The 13,633-nt window shown below is 43.8% G+C and overlaps 1 protein-coding gene across 3 annotated transcripts in view; it reads left to right on the top strand.

The window, feature by feature from the left end:
- Polr3b (RNA polymerase III subunit B) overlaps nucleotides 1-13,633 on the top strand; it is a 114,720-nt gene that overhangs the window by 65,439 nt on the left and 35,648 nt on the right. For all 3 annotated transcript variants that reach the window (XM_013123368.3, XM_005083788.4, XM_040755196.1), the window contains one exon: nucleotides 671-798. In XM_013123368.3, the coding sequence (XP_012978822.1) occupies nucleotides 671-798 (128 nt within the window). The remainder of the gene's footprint in view (nucleotides 1-670; nucleotides 799-13,633) is intronic.

Genomic DNA, 13,633 nt, shown 5'->3' with positions numbered 1-13,633 from the left:
AATTTCACTAGCAATACTAAATTAGATAGAATTTTTGCAGTTGAATCAGTCAATTCACAAATATAAATTGTTTGAAATGTAATGACAGTTTAAAATAAGAAGCTGAGTTATTTTTAACTATTAAAATTGGGTGAAATCTAAACTTTAGTTCTTCAGTAGCCTAATGTTTCATCCTTTCAGTAGCCACTGTCAGCTGAAGACGAGCCCTGGTCTGCATGGGTTTACAGTTCTCAAAGAGATCATTCCTTCTCCCACACAGTGATGCAGGCTTCTTATTGATAGAAGCAAAAGAAGGCTGCTGGCCACGTGCAAGTTACTGTACCATACTGCTTCTGAGTTTGGTGCAGAAATTTCTTTCTGCAATGCACCATTGGTAGTGTGTATGATGATATTACTTTATTTTTACATAAACACAGTTATACTGTGTCCCTTCTCTTTTAATTCCATCTATGAGCAGACTCAGACTTTTTGATCACGAAACAGTTTCAATTCTCAGGTTGCATCATGCTTTATTTATCATGTTTTTATTTTACCAGTTCCACTAGCATCTAAGTTTATTGTTTTACAAGTCCCTTGGGGACCTAGGAAATGGTAATTTTTTATATCCTTAAACAGACACTGATTTTAGTACTTGACGCCTAAACTGCCTAACTCTTGATTAACTTGCTAGAGATACCACCCACTTGGAGATTGAGCCCTTCACTCTTCTTGGTGTTTGTGCTGGCCTCATCCCATACCCTCATCACAACCAGTCTCCAAGGAACACCTACCAGTGTGCTATGGGCAAGCAAGCCATGGGTAAGACTGCCTTCTTAAACTGCTCCTAATGACATGGAGAAAGGCTCTCTTCTTTGTGCTCGCTAGTGTGTGTCTGGGCAAATCAGATTAGTGATACCTGGGATTGCCATGCTCAGAAGGACTGTGAACTCTCTGGTGCTTGCAGGAGCCCTGCCCTGTCTTTTGCTAAAACAAGCATGCAGATTTCAGCCGGTTTCCTTAGCCAGCAAAGTAGCACAGCATAAATTCCCCTAATTGTAAGAATGAATAAAAACATCGAAGCCCTGGGAAGTATAAGTTAACCAGGAAAGATGTGTGGTGACCGTGTGTCTGCTTTGTCTGCGTGATGGACACAAGCCTGTCCTAGTCTGCTAGTTGCAATTGTGTCTCCTAAAAGTTGCACACCGCTTTCCAAGTCCATTTCTTTCCCCTTCTGATTTTCCTTCCCTTTCTTCTATCTTTTATTAGTCTATACATTCATAGTCTTTACTGAGCAAGACTGGCAGTCAGATGTGGGGAGGAGGAGCCTGAAGGCAGACATCAGCCAGCTCTCTGCTTGAGTGCATTCAGTGTAGTTGGAGGGGCCAGCAGATTGAACCCGTACCCAGGGACTGAGGACTGAGAGAGAAAAGGGTCCGTGTGACGCTGACACTGCACTGAAGGGAAGTGTCTGTCAAAGAGATAGTGTGAGCAAGCATTTCACGGGAGCCTTGCTGCTTGGCGTGTCTTTGTGGTGAGAAGAAGTGGTAGAGAATACACCACACGGCAGATAGTGTGATCCAGGAGCAGTCAGTCTGAGGAGTCCACCCCAGGATACACCACACGGCAGATAGTGTGATCCAGGAGCAGTCAGTCTGAGGAGTCCACCCCAGGATACACCACACGGCAGATAGTGTGATCCAGGAGCAGTCAGTCTGAGGAGTCCACCCCAGGATACACCACACATAAGATAGTGTGATCCAGGAGCAGTCTGAGGAGTCCACCCCAGAATACACCACACGGCGGATAGTGTGATCCAGGAGCAGTCTGAGGAGTCCACCCCAGAGACAGATTTGACTTACAGACTTGTTGAGAATGTTTTTCAGGTCCTAGTCCTCTTAATGAGTCTCCATTCCCTTTACAACATGTCAATTCTAGTCTGGAGGGATACAGGGGCTTCATTTTCAAACCCTGGCCAGCCGAGGGGAGGGCTCTGCATTGCCAAGATCAGGCTCGGCCCCTCTCCCAGCTGCAGGTGGCCATTAAGAAACCCTGCTTCCTCACTGCAGACAGGAAGTGTAGACACACCTTCCTGAGTTTCATGAACCTTTACCTGGCTGTGGAGAGATGAAAAGCATGTTGTCCCACCACCGTTTACCTGAATGGTGTACCTGGGCAGTCGGGATAACTCCCAGAGGGAAAATCTGGACCGCGGCTCCTCAGTTTCTCTTCCACTGGCCCTCCGTCGTGTAGTCTGGGGGTCCTGCCTGAGCTCCGGCCTTGCTAACAAGCTGATGTCTGCAGTGTGCCGTGAAATGACTATCACTTCTTTTGGGTTTACCAAACCATTGTTTCATGGTGTGGATCCCTGCTGAAACAATGCAGCTTTTGTGGGAACCTTGAGCAGAATTAACACAAGACTGGTCACTGCGCTGCTAACGCTACTGGTTTTGTTTGAGGGTACTAACAGAAGCACTGGTCAGCTCCAGTAACTGTTTTAAAAGTAAAGAATAGACTTAAAGGGGGGGGGATTATTTTTATCACAACCCTCCCCACCAAAAACAAAACAAACAAACAAAAACCAGCCTTTATTTTGTGATCCCACATGTCTAAAGCATTGGGGTTAGTTACCACACACAGTTAAGCAGGATCAGTGTGCACAGAAAGCCAATTCAGTGTCTGTAGAGTTCTTTTGTAGTCTTCTGTGTGAAGGTTTTTTCCTCGTTTTGTTGTGAGTGTCATTTGCAATTCATTGTCTGTGTTTTCTGAGGTTGGTGTATTCAGCTGCTCTGACCCTGGGTCCTGCACATTTAGCTCCTTGGATACAATCCTGTGACGTTACTGCTGACGCTTGCAGGACAAAAGCCACTGAATATCTTAAGTTATAAAAAAAAAAGCCTGTTACTGTGTGTTATTATAAAACACACCTGACTGGGAAGGAAAGCATAGAGAAGTGTATTTAAAGTTGGCACATGGCTGGGCCGTGCTTCCCTGTGAAAAAGCTGCAGGGGTACTGAGGGTTTGTGTGAAACAGAAGAGAAAGGTCAGTGAGAGAAGGCACCTCAGAGGCTGGGACTGCTCCGGAGCCGAGTCCGGCAGCCAGGCACTGAGGCCACTTTAAAGAGGACACATTGCTGAAGACTGTGGGTTTTCCAAAGTGCTGTTTTACTTGTCATTTGTCTGTTAGTCAGTCGCCAGTCCAGAACTGACTCACTAGATATTCTAGCCAACCTGGAAGACTTATGTGTCCAACACGTTGCCCTTTGCACACCACCCTCGGAGAATGAAGCGCTCTAACTCCTTTTGTCTTCCACAAGCAGCACACTAGGATCTGTGTGACTACAGGAGCTCAGAGCCTCCTCTCGCACATCGGAGAGTCAGTCCCCAAGGCAGCTGCAAAGGTGCTTCATAAATCTTAGATACTTAGGTCAGCAAAGTTCACGTCCCCACGTGGCATGGGTCTCTGCTGCTGAGGCCCTCTCACTTGTGTGGGTGTGGCTGTAGGTGACCTGGCTCAGGACAGAGAGCCAAGTTGACACCTGGAACCGGGCGGGCTCCGGGTTTCTGGGCATTGGCCGCGTGCTGGAGCTGTGGGTATACGCTTGTGAGACTGAATTCAGTTTCACGCTCAGATCCTGCCTCTTTCTAGTTGGCAGTCCTCTGGTGCAGCACTTCTCCTCAAAGGGTCACAGTCTCTATCAGCAAGTTAATGAATATGCATCGCGGCTCCCCTCCAGCCCTTCCCCCTTCAGCTCCAAACTGCTGGGACTAAAAAAAGCAAAAAAAAAAAAAAAACAGGAACTGGGACAACCTCTGTTTTTGTCTTCCCCAGAATCTGTGTCTACGAAGACCATTTCTTCCTGTGTTTGCACTGGAGTGGGATGCCCTGAAATTGAGATATTTAAAGCACAGAGTGTTCAAGAATCCTCATCAAATGTTGCTGCCTGCTTTCCTCTGTCCCATTGTTTGTTTCACGTATCTATTTATTTGTTTAGGTGTTTAAAAAACGGTGGGGGGGTCCTTAGCCAATTATTCATGAGAATGTTTTTATTCCACTGATGAAGGATTTTAATCATTGTAGCTGTTGTAGGTGTAGGTCTGTGAGGTAGTTTCCCGATGGAGTGCTTCCTGGTATCTTGACTCCCTGTGGAGCTGCAGATCCCCTTTGCCTAGCTTTGTGTTGGACTCACTCAAGTGGTCAGGCTCCTATGACTCAGCTTCTGTGGCTTCTGTGGTTTCCTGTGGAGTGATAGGAAGTTACCGCTTCAATCTAAGTTCAGTCTGTTGGTGAGGACCGTATGGTGACAGCTGATTGATAACCATAATGACTGCTACCACTTACTGAGTGCCCACAGGGCAGCGGATATTGCTGGGCAATGGGCCCAGGGCTCCATCCATGCCAAAGACATGCTCTACTGCTGACCTGTCCCCAGACCTCCAAATTCTTACATGCGTTTGGCTTTTTAGGTATGATAGCAGTCTGTGAGATATGTACTTTTTTCAAAAAAGAAAGTTGAATTCCAGAGTGGTTGAATAGTGTAGACCATGGTACAGTGTGTCTCTTACAGAATCTCCTTTGTAAGACTTAGTGAAGCTCTTCTCTGCAAAAGCTCAGGTCCTCCCATGTTTCTTGGCCTTCTGTGGCCTGTAATCAGACTGGCTTCTCTACCACATTATAGATTATAAACCCATTGAAGATGGGAGCTGACTTTATTGTTGTGTCTTTGTGCCTAGCCAGCTTTGAGGGTGGCATGGTAAATACTCAATAGAAGTTTCTGAAAAATGAATAAATGAATGACTCTTTAATATAATGCTGGATTATATGTCATGGGTCTTTAAATTCAACCCTTGAGAGGCAGAGGCAGATAAGTCTCTGTGAGTTCCAGGCTACTCGGTGTTATATTGGTGAGATTTTTATCTCAAAACAAACTTGTAAACCAAGTGGAGAATGATTGAGAAAAAAATCCAGCATCCAGCTCTGCCTCCACACACACACATACATGTATAACTACACACATGTACACACATAAAAAGGGAGGAAGGGAGTTTTAAGCTAAAGACAAGTAAACTGTAGAAATCATACAACCTGATTCTGATTATTATAAAGATTCCGATTATTATAAAGCTATAACACTAAAGACAATGTGATACTGATTCAGAGTAGATATATGATTAAATGGAACAGAATTAACAGCTGAGAAAGAGGCGCTAGCGCTTATGGGCGCTCTCTCTCTGTCTCTCTGTCTCTCTCTCTCTGTCTCTCTCTCTCTCTCATTTGAAACAGGGTCTTACTCATGTAGCCCTGGCTGGCCTACTCATTACGTAAAAGAGCCTCAAACTCATGAGATGTGTCTGCCTCTGTCTCCCAAGTGCCAGGATTAAAGGTGTGTGTCAACACAGCCGGCTCTGGTCTGATTTCTTTACAATCATTATCGCCCATGTGAAACACCAAGTTATCCTTACACCTAATGTTGGGTGTAAGGCGTGGGAGGAGGAGCGTGTGCCTGGAGTGCAGGTGTGGCGGGTGTTAGTTTCCCTGGCACCAGAGTTATCAGTGGGTGTGCACCTCCTACTCTGGTCACTCCAAACTGAACTCCAGTTCTCCAAAAGAGCAGCAGGTTCTCTTTAATGGTTGAGCTATCTCCCCAACCCTAGAGAGTGGTTTTCAATGAAAGTATCATAACAGTTCATTCAGGAAAAGGAAAATTCTCAAATAGATATATTTTATTTAGTATATCTATGTGGAAAAATGTGAGTGTCAATTCCTACCTGCTATCATAGAAAACTTAATACAAAATGAATCATACCCCTAAACGTAAGAACTAAAACTAAAACTTGAAGGATCAAGAAATATCTTTGAGAACATATGATTTGAGGTAATCTTTCTAATACAGCATAGATGCAAAGGGTATAAACTATTAGGAGAAAATGTTTATAACTTAAATTTCTCAAGATTAGATATTTGCTCTTTAAAGACCTTGGAAGCATGAAAACGCAGGCCACAGAGTGGGTGGAAGCATTCTCCCTACACATAGATGCCTAGTTTATAGCACCCTCTGGTAATAAGACGACCCAGTTAAAAGGCGAGCCAAGAAAACCCAACGTGAGGCACTCATGGAGTGTACAGAATGACCAGCGTGGCTGTCGGGCTGCTCTGCAGTACAGTTGCCTGTGTCGTAGATACAAAGTTACCCCCTGAGGCTCCACATGCCCTGAACTCAAGAGACTGCCTCCTACAGGTCAGTGTGCAGATCAGCCAGCCAGAGGCTCAGACGGTGCCACTGGAAACAGAAGAAAAGATAGTCATTCCACTGATTCTTTGGCAGTGTCTGCCAGTTAGCCATACTATCACCCTTTATTTTAATTGTTAATGATTAAGATTGAGGGCAAAGAATGAAAGAAACTTACATGCACACAACTTCATTTTTCCAATAATGTTTCCAAACATTATTTTGTTATATGTTTATAGTCTCTTTCATCTCACCTTAAATAACCCTTCCCCTGTTTTAACGTACATTTGTATACATTATACTATTCCCGTTGATGGCTTAAGAAAGTTACCAAGAAAATGTGGCTTAATAAGAAAAGTCATGTCCCTTTAGTAAGCTAAGGGAATCACTAGTAACAGTGCTTACAGCCACATGGGGCAGTGAAGCTAGCAAGCTGAGGTGCCGTTTGTGTTAGCGGTGCTGTTCCAGAACCTTTGTGTTACCTATGCTGTTCCAGGACCTTTGTGTTAGCTGTGCTGTTCCCAGGACCTTTGTGTTAGCTGTGCTGTTCCCAGGACCTTTGTGTTAGCTGTGCTGTTCCAGAACCTTTGTGTTAGCTGTGCTGTTCCAGAACCTTTGTGTTAGCTGTGCTGTTCCAGAACCTTTGTGTTAGCTGTGCTGTTCCAGGACCTTTGTGTTAGCTGTGCTGTTCCAGAACCTTTGTGTTAGCTGTGCTGTTCCAGAACCTTTGTGTTAGCTGTGCTGTTCCAGGACCTTTGTGTTAGCTGTGCTGTTCCAGAACCTTTGTGTTAGCTGTGCTGTTCCAGGACCTTTGTGTTAGCTGTGCTGTTCCAGGACCTTTGTGTTAGCAATGTGCTGTTCCAGAACCTTTGTGTTAGCAGTGTGTGTCTGCGTGCTGGGCCAGCATTGCTGCTGCACCACAGCCCCAGTCCTCCGGTGCTTTTGAAGGAGCCTGAAAACAGCAGTAAGGACGTTTTAGTGTGAGCCTGTGCATACCTCTCGATTCAGTTTCTAAAGATGTTTTCTCAAGAAAAAAACTTATTGACAAATAGTCTTTAATAATTTTAGAAACAAATTATAGGGATTTGATGGCATTGTAAGATTCTGTGGTATAAAATATCTTAGTTTATACATAATGTTTTATTATACACATTCGTTATGCTTCTAAAAACACTGTGTATAAGTACAGTACATAAATTTTTAAAGAAAAACTGCCAGTGTGTCATAGCCCCAGATGTGCTAATGGCCTTGCTGTTGCTCCATTTGGGGGTCAGTCAGTTCTGGGCTGAGAGCACAGCTTATTGCAGGGTCAGGCTCTGTGGCCGTCATTGAGACATCCGCTTTCCTGTGCAGGATGATGTTTGTCTCGGTTTCAGAAGACGTATTTTCACAACCTGGTGGGACATCGCCTGAATCCTCAGCTCAAGCTCAGTAAACTACACAGTCCAACATAAATTTTAAATGGTTTCTTAGAAAGACGTAAACTTACTGTCCGTGAACTGCGTCACGGTCCCAGCAGCAGTAGGCTTTCAGCAAAGCAGTGACTGACCACTGCCGGTTACCTTGTCCAGTTTATTAGTTGTCACTAAAATAGCACAAATTGCAGTTCCTAGTGCAAACTCAACAAAAGGACCATGAGGTTCAATTTGACAGTTGTTTTTCAGCTAACTCTTGGTAAGTTTTGTAAAGGTTGAAGCACAGTTGCAATCTCTTGGCTTTAATTCACTTAACATTTCCCAAGCAACGATACAGCTCCACTCTCCAGTGCCTCCTGTCCAGCGCTGGTTGTCACCTTTGGTAATTGTCAAGGAGCAACAAATCTCCTGTTGTTGTTGTTGTTACTAAAGTAGTTGGTTTCAGCCCTGATGAAAGATTGCTATTTCTTTTATGTATTTATTTTGGGGGTAGTGATGGGGTGGGACAAAGTTATCCAGTAACACAAAGCGGCAGATAGAAGTCAGATACAGAGTTTGACTCATCTCCCTTCGGTAGCACTTAGGGCTGACGGGTATGTACATGTGTCACCATGAAGGCACATGCATGAAACAAGCAAAGTGTCTCCTAAGCTGACACCTCATCCCGGTCATTCACTAGTAAAGAAATGCTCAGGAGTTCAGGGGATTCATAGCCTCCCAAATGATCTGACAGTGGGGCAGGATTCAGCTTCCTAGTCTAAAGGTCTCTTTTAAAATCAGCTGTGTGCCCATGCATGAGCCCAAAACACCAAAAGACTACTTCAGGAAGGCCATAAATCCCATTGTGGGATTAAAGTTCAGATTTCACTTAGAGCTGACAATGACTCATGTGAGAAGGTGACACATGTACATACCCGTCAGCCCTGAGTGCTACCGTATGGAGATGAGCCAAACTCCATAGTTGATCTCCTCTAACCTCTGCATCTTCCTGTAATTAGATCACCTGTGACTGCTGAACCTAACTGTATACACTGTCCTCATCCTAACTACATACACTGTACTCACTCCTCATCCTAACTGTATACACTGTCCTCACTCTAACTGTATACACTGTCCTCCTCCTAACTGTATACACTGTCCTCACTCTAACTGTATACACAGTCCTCCTCCTAACTGTATACACTGTCCTCATCCTAACTGTATACACTGTCCTCACCCTAACTGTATACACTGTCCTCACCCTAACTGTATACACTGTCCTCACCCTAACTGTATACACTGTCCTCACCCTAACTGTATACACTGTCCTCATCCTAACTGTATACACTGTCCTCATCCTAACTGTATACACTGTCCTCACTCTAACTGTATACACTGTCCTCACTCTAACTATATACACTGTACTCATCCTAACTGTATACACTGTCCTCACTCCTCATCCTAACTGTATACACTGTCCTCCTCCTAACTGTATACACTGTCCTCATCCTAACTGTATACACTGTCCTCACTCTAACTGTATACACTGTCCTCACCCTAACTGTATACACTGTCCTCATCCTAACTGTATACACTGTCCTCATCCTAACTGTATACACTGTCCTCATCCTAACTGTATACACTGTCCTCACTCTAACTGTATACACTGTCCTCACCCTAACTGTATACACTGTCCTCATCCTAACTGTATACACTGTCCTCATCCTAACTGTATACACTGTCCTCACTCTAACTGTATACACTGTCCTCACTCTAACTGTATACACTGTCCTCACTCTAACTGTATACACTGTCCTCACCCTAACTGTATACACTGTCCTCATCCTAACTGTATACACTGTCCTCATCCTAACTGTATACACTGTCCTCACTCTAACTATATACACTGTCCTCACTCTAACTGTATACACGTCCTCACTCCTCATCCTAACTGTATACACTGTCCTCCTCCTAACTGTATACACTGTCCTCATCCTACTGTATACACTGTACTCACTCCTCACTCTAACTGTATACACTATCCTCTCTCTAACTGTATACACTGTCCTCACTCTAACTGTATACACTGTACTCATCCTAACTGTATACACTGTCCTCACTCCTCATCCTAACTGTATACACTGTCCTCACTCTAACTGTATACACTGTCCTCATCCTAACTGTATACACTGTCCTCATCCTAACTGTATACACTGTCCTCATCCTAACTGTATACACTGTCCTCATCCTAACTGTATACACTGTCCTCATCCTAACTGTATACACTGTCCTCACTCCTCATCCTAACTGTATACACTGTCCTCACTCTAACTGTATACACTGTCCTCACTCCTCATCCTAACTGTATACACTGTCCTCACTCTAACTGTATACACTGTCCTCATCCTAACTGTATACACTGTCCTCACCCTAACTGTATACACTGTCCTCACCCTAACTGTATACACTGTCCTCACTCTAACTGTATACACTGTCCTCACTCTAACTGCATACACTGTCCTCATCCTACCTACATACACTGTACTCACTCCTCATTCTAAATGTATACACTGTCTTCAAACTAACTGTGTACACTGTCCTCACTCTAACTGTATACACTGTCCTCACTCTAACTGTATACACGTCCTCACTCCTCATCCTAACTGTATACACTGTCCTCCTCCTAACTGTATACACTGTCCTCATCCTACTGTATACACTGTACTCACTCCTCACTCTAACTGTATACACTGTCCTCACTCTAACTGTATACACTGTCCTCACTCTAACTGTATACACTGTACTCATCCTAACTGTATACACTGTCCTCACTCCTCATCCTAACTGTATACACTGTCCTCACTCTAACTGTATACACTGTCCTCATCCTAACTGTATACACTGTCCTCATCCTAACTGTATACACTGTCCTCACTCTAACTGTATACACTGTCCTCATCCTAACTGTATACACTGTCCTCATCCTAACTGTATACACTGTCCTCACTCTAACTGTATACACTGTACTCATCCTAACTGTATACACTGTCCTCTCTCCTCATCCTAACTGTATACACTGTCCTCACTCTAACTGTATACACTGTCCTCACTCTAACTATATACACTGTACTCATCCTAACTGTATACACTGTCCTCACTCCTCATCCTAACTGTATACACTGTCCTCACTCTAACTGTATACACTGTCCTCACTCTAACTGTATACACTGTCCTCACTCTAACTGTATACACGTCCTCACTCCTCATCCTAACTGTATACACTGTCCTCCTCCTAACTGTATACACTGTCCTCATCCTACTGTATACACTGTACTCACTCCTCACTCTAACTGTATACACTGTCCTCACTCTAACTGTATACACTGTCCTCACTCTAACTGTATACACTGTACTCATCCTAACTGTATACACTGTCCTCACTCCTCATCCTAACTGTATACACTGTCCTCACTCCTCATCCTAACTGTATACACTGTCCTCACTCTAACTGTATACACTGTCCTCATCCTAACTGTATACACTGTCCTCATCCTAACTGTATACACTGTCCTCATCCTAACTGTATACACTGTCCTCATCCTAACTGTATACACTGTCCTCATCCTAACTGTATACACTGTCCTCACTCTAACTGTATACACTGTCCTCACTCTAACTGTATACACTGTCCTCACTCTAACTGTATACACTGTCCTCATCCTAACTGTATACACTGTCCTCATCCTAACTGTATACACTGTCCTCACCCTAACTGTATACACTGTCCTCACCCTAACTGTATACACTGTCCTCACCCTAACTGTATACACTGTCCTCACCCTAACTGTATACACTGTCCTCATCCTAACTGTATACACTGTCCTCACTCTAACTGTATACACTGTCCTCACTCTAACTATATACACTGTACTCATCCTAACTGTATACACTGTCCTCACTCCTCATCCTAACTGTATACACTGTCCTCCTCCTAACTGTATACACTGTCCTCATCCTAACTGTATACACTGTACTCACTCCTCACTCTAACTGTATACACTGTCCTCTCTCTAACTGTATACACTGTCCTCACTCTAACTGTATACACTGTACTCATCCTAACTGTATACACTGTCCTCACTCCTCATCCTAACTGTATACACTGTCCTCACTCTAACTGTATACACTGTCCTCATCCTAACTGTGTACACTGTCCTCATCCTAACTGTATACACTGTCCTCATCCTAACTGTATACACTGTCCTCATCCTAACTGTATACACTGTCCTCATCCTAACTGTATACACTGTCCTCACTCCTCATCCTAACTGTATACACTGTCCTCACTCTAACTGTATACACTGTCCTCACTCCTCATCCTAACTGTATACACTGTCCTCACTCTAACTGTATACACTGTCCTCATCCTAACTGTATACACTGTCCTCACCCTAACTGTATACACTGTCCTCACCCTAACTGTATACACTGTCCTCACCCTAACTGTATACACTGTCCTCACCCTAACTGTATACACTGTCCTCATCCTAACTGTATACACTGTCCTCATCCTAACTGTATACACTGTCCTCATCCTAACTGTATACACTGTCCTCATCCTAACTGTATACACTGTCCTCACTCTAACTGTATACACTGTCCTCACTCTAACTGTATACACTGTCCTCACCCTAACTGTATACACTGTCCTCATCCTAACTGTATACACTGTCCTCATCCTAACTGTATACACTGTCCTCACTCTAACTGTATACACTGTCCTCACTCTAACTGTATACACTGTCCTCACCCTAACTGTATACACTGTCCTCATCCTAACTGTATACACTGTCCTCATCCTAACTGTATACACTGTCCTCACTCTAACTGTATACACTGTCCTCACTCTAACTGTATACACTGTCCTCACCCTAACTGTATACACTGTCCTCACCCTAACTGTATACACTGTCCTCATCCTAACTGTATACACTGTCCTCATCCTAACTGTATACACTGTCCTCACTCTAACTGTATACACTGTCCTCACTCTAACTATATACACTGTCCTCACTCTAACTGTATACACGTCCTCACTCCTCATCCTAACTGTATACACTGTCCTCCTCCTAACTGTATACACTGTCCTCATCCTACTGTATACACTGTACTCACTCCTCACTCTAACTGTATACACTGTCCTCTCTCTAACTGTATACACTGTCCTCACTCTAACTGTATACACTGTACTCATCCTAACTGTATACACTGTCCTCACTCCTCATCCTAACTGTATACACTGTCCTCACTCTAACTGTATACACTGTCCTCATCCTAACTGTGTACACTGTCCTCATCCTAACTGTATACACTGTCCTCATCCTAACTGTATACACTGTCCTCATCCTAACTGTATACACTGTCCTCATCCTAACTGTATACACTGTCCTCACTCCTCATCCTAACTGTATACACTGTCCTCACTCTAACTGTATACACTGTCCTCACTCCTCATCCTAACTGTATACACTGTCCTCACTCTAACTGTATACACTGTCCTCATCCTAACTGTATACACTGTCCTCACCCTAACTGTATACACTGTCCTCACCCTAACTGTATACACTGTCCTCACCCTAACTGTATACACTGTCCTCACCCTAACTGTATACACTGTCCTCATCCTAACTGTATACACTGTCCTCATCCTAACTGTATACACTGTCCTCATCCTAACTGTATACACTGTCCTCATCCTAACTGTATACACTGTCCTCACTCTAACTGTATACACTGTCCTCACTCTAACTGTATACACTGTCCTCACCCTAACTGTATACACTGTCCTCATCCTAACTGTATACACTGTCCTCATCCTAACTGTATACACTGTCCTCACTCCTCATCCTAATTGTATACACTGTCCTCATCCTAACTGTATACACTGTCCTCCTCCTAACTGTATACACTGTCCTCATCCTAACTGTATACACTGTCCTCACTCTAACTGTATACACTGTCCTCCTCCTAACT

The sequence above is a fragment of the Mesocricetus auratus genome, unplaced genomic scaffold (assembly GCF_017639785.1).
Source record: "Mesocricetus auratus isolate SY011 unplaced genomic scaffold, BCM_Maur_2.0 Super-Scaffold_100011, whole genome shotgun sequence".
Taxonomy (NCBI): Eukaryota; Metazoa; Chordata; class Mammalia; order Rodentia; family Cricetidae; genus Mesocricetus; species Mesocricetus auratus.
Note: the sequence above shows the minus strand (reverse complement) of the source record. Positions and strands in the feature narration are given on the sequence as shown.